At 46.6% G+C, this 13,752-nt stretch overlaps 1 protein-coding gene across 4 annotated transcripts in view; it reads left to right on the top strand.

Moving 5' to 3' along the window:
• SYNJ1 (synaptojanin 1) overlaps positions 1 to 13,752 on the top strand; it is a 59,690-nt gene that overhangs the window by 18,550 nt on the left and 27,388 nt on the right. For 2 of the 4 annotated variants that reach the window (XM_036347450.1, XM_036347452.1), the window contains 5 exons: positions 373 to 542; positions 1,957 to 2,038; positions 4,402 to 4,554; positions 7,016 to 7,172; positions 12,512 to 12,535. In XM_036347450.1, the coding sequence (XP_036203343.1) occupies positions 373 to 542; positions 1,957 to 2,038; positions 4,402 to 4,554; positions 7,016 to 7,172; positions 12,512 to 12,535 (586 nt within the window). Of the gene's footprint in view, positions 1 to 372; positions 543 to 1,956; positions 2,039 to 4,401; positions 4,555 to 7,006; positions 7,173 to 12,511; positions 12,536 to 13,752 lie in introns of all 4 variants that reach the window. The other 2 variants (XM_036347449.1, XM_036347451.1) reach the window with 2 other exon arrangements.

The raw sequence follows: 13,752 nt of genomic DNA on the forward strand, positions 1-13,752 counted from the left end.
GCATTTGTATGTATTGGACAAAGATATAAAAAAGAATTTTATGTTTTATAGTCTTTGTCTTAAAACAAGAGCCACTTTGAGATTTATGGTAGATATAAACAGTTAAATTTGGATTGTAAACATGAAATGCGAGTGGGTGGAAATAGCTTTTCATTTTCTAAACCGGATGAGATGTTACTTAAGTCCTCTGGTTGCCCATCACCGCGCCTCTCGGGGACGGGCGGGAGGGCTGGGAGAAACATGGCATTAGAACTGGCTGCTGCGGGGATGAAAGCCTTGCGCGTCAGTGTTGCATTTCAGGGTCAGGTTCCCATCACAGGTACACGGGGGCCTCGTGCGCGACCCCTGGTGAAGCCTGTCTTTCCCTCCCAGAGCCACCTGAAGGCTTCGGAGCACGCCGCCGACGTGCACATGGTGAGCTTCGACTACCACCAGCTGGTGAAGGGGGGCAAGGCCGAGAAGCTGCACAGCGTCCTCAGGCCTCAGGTCCAGCGGTTCCTCGATTACGGCTTTTTTCATTTCGACGGAAGTGACGTTCGAAGGTTCGCCTGCTCGTTTCTCTTTCCTTTAAATTGGAACTTTGCTATAATTTAAAAATGACTCTTAACATTACACCCTTAAATGTCCTTTTTAAAATGAGAGTTTATAATGACTACACTTGATTTGAGGTTTGTTTTTCTTCAGAATTCAGCCGGTAATAACAAAAGCTTGCTTTATTGGGTGCATACTGTGGCCAGGCAGTGCCCTTGGGTTTTCCACGTATCAGCGACAGCGGCGAGGCCCTATTTTATCCCTCTTCGCAGGGGAGGAAATGGAGGCACTGGCGTAGCCTGCCCCTCGTCACGTGACCAGGGTGTGTGAGAACTAGAATCCTTCAGGCTCCCGACCCCAGCCTGGTACTGAGAGGCTGTTCCCCTTCTCTCTTAAAATGATGTTTTAATATTTTTGCCTCGTAAAGACAACTAAATGCAAATAGAAGTAAAAGACGTTGCGTATTGTCTGCTTTAGTGTAATTTAGCGTTAGCTTTTGCATATGAAGTAGAGGAGAAAAGTAAGTATTGAAAGATTGAAATTAAGAATATAGGTTGAGGTAAACTTTGGTAAACAAAGCTCACATTTTTTTCAGTGTACAGTATTTACTATATGTTAATGCTATAGAAACTTCAATAGGACAGTCAATAGAGATAAGAGATCTTAAGTGCCAGGCCAGCTCAGCCAAGGGTTCGGGGAGCTTGAGGGAGGACGGTGAAGGAGTGAAGAAAAGACAAAGAGAATAAGCTGGGTCTAGGTGGGTCTTCCTGTGCCTGGCTGAGGCCACAGAGGGAGATCCAGAGGCAAGCTGAGCCTTTATTTTATAGCCAGGGGTAAACAAGGTAGTGGTCACCATAGTTACAGTGTTCTTGTGAGTTTCACTTGTTTTGGCAGCACTTGCTGCACCTCCCACAGCCCATTAGCTACGTAGGAAGGATCTAGGGAGCGTCATAAGGTCAAGCCTCATTATGCTAAGAGGACTGTGCCCTCTAAGCCGGGACTTGTTTGTGGCTTTGCCAACAGGTCAGTCCGAGGCTTAACCCTGTAGCCACTCCCTTCAATCGTAGATTTTCAAAATTTATTCCTTAAATGTTTGATATCTTTTATGTGCAGAGAACTGTGGTGTTGTGAGTCTAAATGTATTCTTAACTGCTGGGCTAGTTAAGAATAGTGGGTGTGGAGGAACATGCAGGTATGTGATAAAGAACAGGTGGCAAAATGGTAACAGGTGTAGGACCTGGTGAGTAGACAGATACTCACTGTAGAATTCCTCCACCTTTCTTCTATGTTTGAAAATTGTAATGATAAAAAGTTGGGGGGAGAAAGTAGATGCTACCTTTTAATCACCTTAATTTTTCTCAGTTTGTTTGAGTTCTGTTGTTTTTTTCTCAAACAAGCTCTTTAACTTGAGTGACTTTGTTGCAGGTGCCAGAGTGGGACTGTCCGCACCAACTGCTTGGACTGCCTGGACAGGACGAACAGCGTGCAGGCCTTCCTGGGCCTGGAGGTAAGGAGCCAGCGAGCGTGCGTGGCTGTCCTGTGCGTGGCCGTCCTGTGCGTGACCGTGCGGCGCCTCTCAGTGGCGCTCATGACCGCCCCCAGAGCAGTTAGGTTCAGTAAAGGCATCTCCCTTCTACTCTTTTTTCCCCCCAACATCCCTCGTCTTTTCAGCTTCCTTTACCTGTTTTACTCCATGTATAGCTGTGTTTCCCTCCGTTACTCCTTAACTTTTCCTGCTTCTCCTAGTCCAGTAACTGCCTCTTTTGCCTCCTTTCGAAGAAGAAGAAGAAAGACGTATATATCTGTACTGTCCTCGTTCTCTCTGTGGTCCTTGAAAGGTTTCTTGGATGGAGAGGCTCTGTGACCGTGCACAGCCTGTAGGGTGCGTTTGGACGGTCTGTACCCAATGCAGCCTGCATGGCGTCTGCCAATCCGTGGCTCTGAAGGACTGGACTGTGTTAGCAAGAATGGAAGTGAATGAGATTCAGCTTCTCGAATGGTCTTTGTGTAAAGACTCTTTTTTCTCTGCCTCTTAACCATCAGGGCCAGTCAAATACAGACACAGTGTCAGTGCCGGACACACTGCCTCCGTGCCCGCAAAGTCCTCTGTCCTGCGCGGTGAGGGCCGCGGCCGGGGCGGGTCTTCACTTACTCCTTCTGCAGGGACTGAGCAGTTCTCAGAGGCCGTGGAAACAGGAACAGGAAGTCCCACCTTCCTATTCCTCGTGCATGGTCTGACCGGGGCCGGAATGTTGGTTGATTAGTTGCTGGAGCTGTGGTTCTTTCTGTCTCAAAAATGAAACCACAGTATGTAGAATTCTCTGCTGCAGAAATGTCTTTTGAGACATTTCTCAAGTAACTAAATACATTTTACTGTTTGCCCTTTCTGAAATCTGTCTTTGAGATTTATCATTATAATGTACTTAGAAAATATGACAGACAGGAAAAGTGAAAGCAGGCATTTGGCCTTTTGGACGGAGTGTGTTGTGTGGCTCGGTGCCGCCGACTCTGTTTTTAGCTGGTGGGATGCATTGATGTGGATTCTGAGAGCGAGTTGACTGAGGCACTTTAAAGATTTGTTAAAAGTGCAACAGGTTTCCCTTTTCAGAATCTGACTCGGCTGGTTATCCACTGTTGATAGTCAGGTGTGAGAAACTGGTTAAGTGGTTACCAATTTCCTAGTAAAGCAGGCAGAGCCAACCTAGTAGTGAAGACCAGTTGGCCCACCTTCTTAAAGACAGAGCGGTCGGAATGATGAAGGCGGCCCTGGCTTGGTCTGCTTCATTCTCTGCCAGCGAGGAACGGCGCTGGTACCAGCCCTGGCAGTCAACCCCGGGTTAGGGTTTTCGTAGGATTTTGTTTTTGATGCCTTGAGGTTTGTGGGTAGTGCCCATCCGTATAGATAAGGTAGAAGAAAGCCCAAAGAGCACGGAGTTCAGTGATTCCAGGCGTGCGTTATGACTGGACTCCCGGTGAGAGAGAAGGGCCAGATACGGGTTGTGCGTTGCTTTGACTCTGCCGGGTTTCGAGGCCCAGTTCATCCTGAGTAAAGATCATTGGCTTTCTGCACACTTACTGCGCCTGGGATGAGGGGATTGGGTGGCCAGAGACCCTGGCCCGCTGCGTTCCTCCAGGCCCCAGGCACACAGCACCGATATGAGTGTTGGTTTGTGACAGTTCAAGAGCAGCTCTTTTTGCCTCATAATCTCCGGACCTTATTACCCAAACCTACAGAACTAAATCTAAAAACGGAAGGAACTCAGTTATTCCATTTACATTTAGATAAGCGAGGTCAATACTTTTTCTGCCCTGCTCCGTGCTGCTGAATAATTAGTTCTTTTAGATGAACCAGGTGAAGTAGTGTGGTTTATAGGGATACTTTAGTACGCTTTTATCATTAGCCAGAAAGATGTTCTTCTTACTACAAGGGAATATTCAGTTGCTTGTAAGTTTCATTGATGTGGTATTTACTTTATTTATTTATTTATTTATTTTTAATATTGTATTGATTTTTTACAGAGAGGAAGGGAGACAGAGAGTTAGAAACATCGATGAGAGAGAAACATCGATCAGCTGCCTCCTGCACACTCCCCACTGGGGATGTGCCCGCAACCAAGGTCCATGCCCTTGACCGGAATCGAACCTGGGACCCTTCAGTCCGCAGGCCGACGCTCTATCCACTGAGCCAAACCGGTTTTGGCATGGTATTTACTTTAAAAATAGAAATGGTGGGAAACAGCACAGCCTAGAATCCAGTCCTACAGAGTCCTATCACTGCACATTTTCAGTTTACTCCTGGTAGCTCTTAAAAAGTCACGTCACAATGAACGTATTAACACACTTAACAAAAGTCACTCTTGGCTGTCTCAGATGCTGGCGAAACAGCTGGAAGCCCTCGGCTTGGCTGAGAAGCCCCAGTTGGTGACTCGCTTTCAGGAGGTCTTCCGCTCCATGTGGTCGGCGAACGGTGACTCCATCAGCAAGATCTATGCCGGGACCGGGGCCCTGGAAGGAAAGGCCAAGGTGAGTGGCTCTGTGGAATTAGACACGGCCCCCCTTCCCTCCTGGTAAGGCTTTTCCGTGCCTCTTTATTAATTAAGAGGGTTTTCAAGTTCCCTCTAGAAGTCTGCCTTCTCATGCCTTTACTCCTCTTTCAGTCCTCCTCCTCTCGGGGCCCTGATCGAGCAGGACGTAGTTTGTTCCCCAGGTTGGCGGAGGGGCTGTATGACAGACATATGTAGTCATTTAGTGAGAATCCCTGAGGCCTGCCTATATGTAACATGCTTGCATTTTTAAAAAATGACTCTTCCCTTGCATATTTGTTTTACTTTTTATACTGTTATCTGTAATAATAAAAGCGTAATATGCTAATTAGACCAGACAGCTGAACAACCTTCCGGCCGTCCTTCTGGACAAAGCCACAGCAGTGGGGGCAGAGGCAGTTAGGGGCGATCAGGCAGGCAGGTGAGCAGTTAGAGGCAATCAGGCAGGCAGGCGAGTGGTTAGGGGTGATCAGGCAGGCAGGCAGGCAAGCAAGCGGTTATGAGCCAACAGTCCCGGATTGTGAGAGGGATGTCCGAGGGGTCCCAGATTGCGAGAGGGTGCATGAATTTTGTGTACCGGGCCTCTAGTTTTTATTATAAGTAGGGTGTTTTTAACCATGATCTTCATAATAAAGGGTCCTATCATATTTGGCTTTGGGTCCCAAGCACTTAACACAGTGCCTTCCGTTTAATAAACTTATGACAAACGCTGGATGGACAGATAAATCAGTGGACAGTTTCTGCAACACCTACTGTGAGCCCAACATTATTAGGGCTTAATGGTTATGTTTTTATGCTTTACTTACTTTACCTTGAAAATGAGACTTAGGAAAATGTGCAAAAGAAGTGTGAGCTATGGACTTAATTATAATTCTGGGCCTCATCGTTGCATTTTAATTGCTGGCATGACCTGCAGACTATTTTCCACTCTAATATTGGGCCCATATTGAGGGACTTTGGAAACATACTTGAGATATTTTTCATTATTTTACATACAATAGGGACATTTTAAGGCTCGTGACCCCAGGTGAATTTTAAATCTCTGCAGTTCCGCAGATTGCTTCAGTAGAAGCAGGACAGTCAGCACTGCTTCCCACTCAGCCTCTTCCTTCATGCGGCCAGTGACCTTCTGTAAGACACGCACCGCCCCGAGTGCTTGTCCCTCCCGCGTCACAGCCGCCATGTGGCAGAGGGCCCTGCCTGCCAGTGCCTTCTGTTCACATCATAGAATCACATGTACTGACATTTCCATATTGTCTGCTAAGTGATCCTGTTTTTTAAAGCCTGAAATTGTTAAACTGCCCTTTACTCAGTTTACGTGAAGAACATATTCTTGCTGCACAACCTGGTGCTCTGCCGCCGTTGCTTAAAACCTTCTTCAGTGCTCTCTTGCCTTTTGTCTCTGCAGTGACTGCGACAATATACGCACAGAGTCACACATGTTGTCAGCGGTCCTTTACTCCTACCTGATAGATACAAAATTTTATATGTTAATGACTTGTCTGCATTGAACTAAAATCTAACATCTGCACTGTTCTTTCTTTTCCTTTCTCTGGGTTCGTTTTGATTAATTGCCTGATAATGTGAATGGTGAGTGTCTTTTCAAATAATGTCCTTTATGTATGAAATTATATGGAAGGGAATAACATTTTAAGCCTCAATTACTGTTAGTTTTTTAAGGAATAAAAATAATATATTGCAAACTATTTTCCTAAAAGGCAAAAGTTTTGTTTTTTTTAAAAGCAATTATCAAAATCTGTAAGATCAAAATAAGTCTTTATGGTAACTAACATACCTAAGTAATTATATGCTCATTGAACATTATATAAACTCTCTCCCTGTAGGAATTAGTCCAAGTTTATTATTTTTGTTAGTTACATATACACAGGTAATACAATGGCCTAAAATGTAGATGGTAGTTTATATGTAATCTATATTAATAAATTTCTTTTTAGACTAGGCCTTCATTCTTCTGTTCAGTTATAGCTGTAACTAAGGAAGTCACTAGGGAATAGTTTCCATTTTATTTTCTATTAAAGCCCTTTGCAGCTTTCATAAGAGCCTATGAGTGCAGTGTATCCCCCTCTCTCCCCCTGCTTCTCCCCGCCCCATCTCCAGTCTGCAGTGATGACGTAGAAGTGACTTCCTGTTGGAGTGCACTCAGTTCACTCTTCCCGTGAACAGTGCTGGACGGTCGGCGCCCCAGGTGTCCTCACGTGGTGGCACTGAGCTTCCACCTCTGGGCAGCGCTGTGGTCCAAAGAGGAAGAGAAACAGTGGCATCCTGAGCCATTTTAATGTGATGATTCGCTACCAAAATAGAACGATCAGGCCCTTTATTGCAGTACCATTATGTCGCCCTACGTTTCAGAATGCCCGCTGCGTGGAAATGGCATGATGGAATGAGAGTCCTTGCTCCTTTCTCCCCGACAGGCTGGGAAGCTAAAAGACGGCGCCCGCTCTGTCACTAGGACGATTCAGAATAACTTCTTTGACAGCTCCAAGCAAGAGGCCATTGACGTTCTGCTCCTGGGAAACACTCTAAATAGTGACTTAGCTGACAAAGCGCGAGCACTTTTAACCACTGGAAGTTTGCGTGGTATGCGTACTTACTTTATATTCTACCTACTTTATGTTACTTATATTCCTTCTAGAAGTCCAAGAGAGAAATGTAACCTTAGTTACATAAATAACTTTTAGATGGAGTTGATTAAAATAGGTTTGGAAGGATTTTCTATCAACATGATTTTTTAAATATATTTTTTCTTTTAATATGTTTTTATTGATTTTTAGAGAGAGAGGAAGGGAGGGGGAAAGAGTTAGAAATATGAACAATGAGAGAGAATCATCCATCGCTGCCTCTTGCACACCCCACACTGGGGATCGAGCCCTCAACCCAGGCATGTGCCCTGACCGGGAATCGAACTGTGACCTCCTGGTTCCTGGGTCGACGCTCCACCCCTGAGTCACACCGGCCAGGGATCAGAGGTGTTATTAAGCTGTAAACTGAGGCCCATGCATGTTTCTCTGATAGGTTATGATGGAGGGTAAATGGTTCACACTAACTAAAAGGCAGGGTTTCACAGAACATGCAGTTAGTAGAGCATTCCATAGCCTAGTTATGTAGACAACACATGCTTTACTGAGAGAGCGGTACCTATATCCTATATTGGGTATTTTGCTAGTCACCGCCCAAAAGTTTCTATAACTTAGTCTTACCTTTTCATTGCTATTGCTTGAAGAAATACTAAATCATATTAACTAATAATTTAAAATATTGCTTATTATCGGACACCACTATTTCCAATCTTTTTTTTAATTAAATCTTTATTGTTCAGATTATTACACTTCCTCTTTTTCCCCCCCATAACTCCCCTCCACCCAGTTCCCACCCCACCCTCCGCCCTCACTCCCCACCCACTGTCCTCATCCATAGGTGCACAATTTTTGTCCAGTCTCTTCCCGCATCCCCCACACCCCTTTCCCCCCAAAGAATAGTCCACTCCCTTTCTATGCCCCTGATTCTATTATATTCACCAGTTTATTCTGTTCATCAGATTATTTATTCACTTGATTTTTAGATTCACTTGTTGATAGATGTGTATTTGTTGTTCATAATTTGTATCTTTACCTTTTTCTTCTTCTTCCTCTTCTTAAAGGATACCTTTCAGCATTTCATATAATACTGGTTTGGTGGTGATGAACTCCTTTAGCTTTTTCTTATCTGTGAAGCTCTTTATCTGACCTTCAATTCTGAATGATAGCTTTGCTGGATAAAGTAATCTTGGTTGTAGGTTCTTGGCATTCATCACTTTGACTATTTCTTGCCACTCCCTTCTGGCCTGCAAAGTTTCTGTTGAGAAATCAGCTGACATTCGTATGGGTACTCCCTTGTAGGTGACTGACTTTCTTTCTCTTGCTGCTTTTAAGATTCTCTCTTTGTCTTTTGCTCTTGGCATTTTAATTATGATGTGTCTTGGTGTGGTCCTCTTTAGATTCCTTTTGTTTGGGGTTCTCTGTACTTCCTGGACTTGTAAGTCTATTTCTTTCACCAGGTAGGGGAAGTTTTCTGTCATTATTTCTCCAAATAGGTTTTCAATATCTTGCTCTCTCTCTTCTTCTGGCACCCCCATAATTTGGATGTTGGTACATTTGAAGTTGTCCCAGAGGTTCCTTACACTATCTTCATATTTTTGGATTCTTTTTTCTTTTTGTTTTTCTGGTTGGGTGTTTTTTGCTTCTTTGTATTTCAAATCTTTGACTTGATTCCTGCCATCTTCTAGTCTGCTGTTGGAACCCTGTATAATATTTTTTATTTCAGTCAGTGTATGCTTAATTTTTAGTTGGTCCTTTTTGATAACCTCCAGGGTCTCACTAGATTTCTTGAGGGTCTCATTAAGTTTATTGGTGGTTTCTAGAGAATTCTTGAAAAACCTTAAAAGTGTGGTTTTGAACTCTATATCCAGTAGTTTGCTTTCCTCCATTTCTGTCATTTGTGACCTGTTTCTTTGTCTCCGCATTTTTTATGCTTCCCTGTGTTGATAGAGTGGCTTTGTGTGCTAGGTGTCCTCCTATAGGGCCCAGTGGCTCAGCCTCCCCAATTACCTGAGGTGGACACTCTTGGTGCACCCCGTTGTGGGCTTTGTGCACAGTCTTGTTGTAGTTGAGCCTTGATTGTTGTAGTTATCACTGTGAGGAATTGACTTCCAGGCCAATTGCCTGTGAGAATCAGCTGTGTCTGCAGTGGGAGAACTTCTGTGCTGGAGACACCCCTCTGGGGCAAGACTTGCTCCAGTGGGGCTTTGGTGCTCACTGAGTCTGCCCCCTGAGTGTGTCTCTTATGGATCTGAGGAGTTGTAATCTGGATGGTCCCACTCTGACCACTGGGTACACTGGCTCTTGGATCTAAGGAGGTGCTAATTTAGCCTCTGCCTGAGGCTACGCAGCAGGAGCCCAGCTGTGAAGCAATGCAAGCTGCTGTGGGGCCTTGGGCCTTCTTTTGGAAGTTCTGGGTCTCTCTTACCCAACTGCAGTTTGTTAAGTAATTTTCAGATTGCAATGGGCCAGGCCTTTCATATGCAAAAGCCTCTGTGCACAGCTTGGGTGGGGCGGGGTCTCTGGGGATCAACAGGGCGGAGCAAGCAGCTATGGCTGCTCCTCAGTCCTACCCTAAGAGGCCCTGCTTCTCAGTGTCCCAATAATCAGTAATCACTGTAAGCACCTCTGAGAGAAAGCCACCCTCGAGTTCCGACTGATGGCAGACAGTCCAGTTTCTCCTGTATGAGTCTGGGTCCCCAGATACTCGCCCGGAACTGGAGTTCAGAGCAGGTAGGAGCTTGAGACTCCTTCCCGATTGAAAAAGACAACTGTGTCCTCAGTTTCCAGCCCGTTCCATGTGCGCCGCGTCCTCAGCTGCCAACCCTTTCCACGTGCGCCTCTGTACCTCTGCACTTTACTTCCACACCTCACCTCCTCTGAGTCTCAGTGTGCTTTCCTCTTTCCTTCTAGTTGTAGAATTTCCACTCAGCCAGCCTTCCTGTGGTTCTGGATGATGTCTGTTTTGTCTTTTAGTTGTATTTTTGAAGTGGTTGTGTGAGGCAGCAATTTCCGGTGTTTACCTATGCTGCCATCTTGGTTTCTCCTCACTATTTCCAATCTTAACATTTGACATAAATATATGGTTATCTTTCATTGTGCCTTTAATTTAAACCACAAGAACTTGAGCTCATATCAGGAACATGTACTAAGCAGTATCATGAGAAAACTCAGCATTCATTGTAAAACTTAATAAATTAGACTTCCTTACTCTACGTTTTTTTCTGTTTTAACTTCTTAGCACTCAACATTTTTATTTCCTCTGTTATCTCCAAGCCAAACCTTCCAGTTTTCCCTGTTCACGTAGGAGAAATTGTTCCTCATCAGGCAATGTTCTGTTGGATAATTGCTTGGATTCTTTAGAATTGTTCATGGTGCTGAGGTAGTTAAGTACAGTCAGCTCCTCAGGGCTCTGTAGGTAGGCTGGGGGCTGAGGCCCACTAAAGCTGTAAAACACAAAATCTGGCCCTGGCCGGTGTGGCTCAGTGGTTGGGTGTCATGTGCACCAATAGGTTGCTGGTTCGATTCCTGGTCAAGGCACCTGCACGGGTTTGGGTCTTGATACCCTGTAGGTGCAGGAGGCAGCCAATGGATCTGATGCCTCCCTCGCCTCTCTCTCTTCCTTTCCCTTCCTCGCTCTCTAAAATCAATAAAAAACATCCTTTTTAAAAACCTGCTATACCTATGCTTTTAATGTCAAGCTTCCTCTTGCTTCCAGCAGTGGAGACTTAGCTGCTTGCATCCTCTCACCTCTTCCCCCTGTGCCCCCTGGGCCGCCCTTGATGCGAAGGCGTCACTAAGCCACCGAAAGTAAGCAGCGAAGGGAAGGAAAGGAAGAGCGCGGGACCCCTCGTTTCCTAGGCTTAGTCACCAGCTTAGTTTCCTGCACATTCTCCTGTGTGTGAAATAGGCCTTAAAAAGCAAACCCAATTCTGCCGTCGCCTTGTCCTAAGATGGGTGACATCTTAGGGAACATCTTGAGCGTATGCCAATTCTGCCTTCGTCTCTGCATGATTTCACTGGCGGTAATGCCAGGTACACACAGAAAACTGCCCCCAGCAGAGCAAGACGAGTAGGATATAAAACACATACGTACAGCCCAGCCAGTGTGGCTCAGGGGTTGAGTATCAACCTATGCAACAGGAGGATGCTTGGTTCAGTTTCACATCAGGGCACATGCCTGGGTTGTAGGCTCAGTCCCCAGCAGGGGATGTGCAGGAGGCAACTGAACAATGATTCTCTCTCATCGATGTTTCTGCCTCTCTCTCCCTCCTTTCCTCTCTCTCTGGAAATCAATAAAAAAAATTTTTTAAAGAATAAACACACACACCTCTCGCCCCTCTGCCTCGGGTTCCCAGCTGTGCTGAGAGCCACTCCCACCACTGGTGCTGCCACTCGGTCCATTTCAGGGACCTGCCTCCGACACTCAGTGACTCGGGCTGCAGCCTCCCAGGCTGTGGCTGCGAGCTGGCGTCGGGTCATGATGAAGGAGCAGTTAGGCCCCCTGAACCACGAACACATGTAAAACTGTGTCGTCTTCATTAGGTTCCTGTCTTTTTTGGTACGTCACCGCTAAAGCGATTGTTTGGCCCTAACCTAGGGGTGGGCAAACTTTTTGACTCGAGGGCCACAATGGGTTCTTAACCTGGACCGGAGGCCGGAACAAAAGCATGGATGGAGTGTTTGTGTGAACTAATATAAATTCAAAGTAAACATCATTACATAAAAGGGTACGGTCTTTTTTTTGTTTAGTTTTATTCATTTTAAACAGGCCGGATCCGGCCCGCGGGCCGTAGTTTGCCCACGGCTGCCCTGACCCCATTTTCCCATAAGCCCTGTGGCTGGGACATTGCAGTTTTGCACAGCATGCTGATTTTTTGGAATACGTGTGTTTTGTTATAACTGAATTGATTGAGCTGATCAATTGGTGAGTCCCAGAACGAATTTTAAAAGGTGTATGTTAGGGCAGTATCTTCCCACGCTCAGAATCCTCCAGCCTCTCAGGTTTTCAGGTGCATGTTCTCATTCACATGTATGTGCACATGTGTGCACACACACTTATAGGCACACACACACACACACACACACACACACGAGCAGCCTGAGGAGCAGGCCCAGCGCCTGACATCAGAGTCGCTGTCCGGTTTCTCTCAGATGCAGACAGTTGGCTTCAGCTGCTGTTCATGGTTAGTGTCTGTGCCCTGCAGCCTCCTGAGAACATCAGGGCATCGAAGGGGCTGGAGAGGAGGGAGGCCGCCCGAGGGTGGTTTGTCACCCCCCAGGTCCGCCCTCGCCTTGCTGTGTTACTAACGAGCCTTTGTTTTCCTCCGCATGCATCCATAGTTTCTGAGCAGACGTTGCAGTCAGGTACAGTACAGAGAACCACCGACCTCACAGCAACTGTTTCCTTCCTTTCCTGAGGGTGATGTTGTGAACGGATGCAGCCCTGTCAGTGGAAACTCCCTTTCCCCTCAGGTTCTAGCAGCACAAAGGGGCACCGCACTGGAACCTGAGGGAATTGTAGGCTTGAGAAAACAGTATCTTCATTTAGAACGCTCCCTGCCCCCGTAGCGGCTGTTCAACCCAGGCCCATGGAGCTCCCCTAGTTTCATGCCGCTTCGTGCTTCATGGAGCAGGTGTTGCTGGTGGGGACCCGGGGGGCCTTTGGGGTGGAGTCAGAGTGCCCTCTGTGACGTTTGTGATGCGCCCGGTGTTTCTCACTCACATGTGTGAAAAGGCACTGGCTCCTCCTCACACTGGGGGCGACATTCTCCCAGCCCTGAACTCCCCTGAGCCGAAGTCAGTGGGAAAGCGTCGAGGTCGCCGACGAAGCTGGGAGCGTTGAGCACATACGACCTAACAGTGGTTATTTCTTGCCTTTGCTGTTCATAGCAATGTCATGCCTTCGTGTTCTGGTCAGAGTTGGTGATCTTGTCTTTCAACCCAAGTTTGTGGTGAAGGGAACAGAAGCTAAACTCGTGCCAGAAATTTAGTGGAAAAGACACCTTTTCCCCTTCACTCAGATCCGGTGTCACTAGGGCTTGTCTGGCCGAGTGGTGCCGAGTGCTTCGAGAGACATGGGCGTTTTCCTGAAAGGGATGGCGGCCGAGCACACCCCCGGCTCGCTGGGCTGTCCTGAGATGCACTTCCCGGGGTCAGTGTGGTGCTGAGGGTGGACATCGTTTGAGCAGAGGCTCATTTCTTTCTGCACATGGAGGCGAAGGGCCGGCCGGTGGAGAAAAGCGAGGATTTTTAAAACCCGTTCCGTTTATAGACTGACTGTTAGTTCATACAATGTGGACACGTTCTTGTTCACACAGCTCATGGGCTGGCTGATGGTTTTCAGCAGCAGGTCATGAAGGACTGGTGTTTAGATACAGAAAGGGTGGCAGAAGCTGTTTGCGAAGTAGGAACAACGGCAGTGGCCTCAGTTAGACAGACCAGCGTCTGTATTGGGGTCAGCCAGCTTCCAGCACCTAGGCCAGCAGCCAGGACACACCTCTGCGCAAGCAGTCAGGTCAGGCAGTGAGGGCGGAAACCTGCCCTGGGATCAGAGCTGTACTCACAGCTTATTTCCCTCCTTT

Source organism: Myotis myotis, unplaced genomic scaffold, assembly GCF_014108235.1.
Source record: "Myotis myotis isolate mMyoMyo1 unplaced genomic scaffold, mMyoMyo1.p scaffold_m19_p_2, whole genome shotgun sequence".
NCBI classification, from domain to species: Eukaryota; Metazoa; Chordata; class Mammalia; order Chiroptera; family Vespertilionidae; genus Myotis; species Myotis myotis.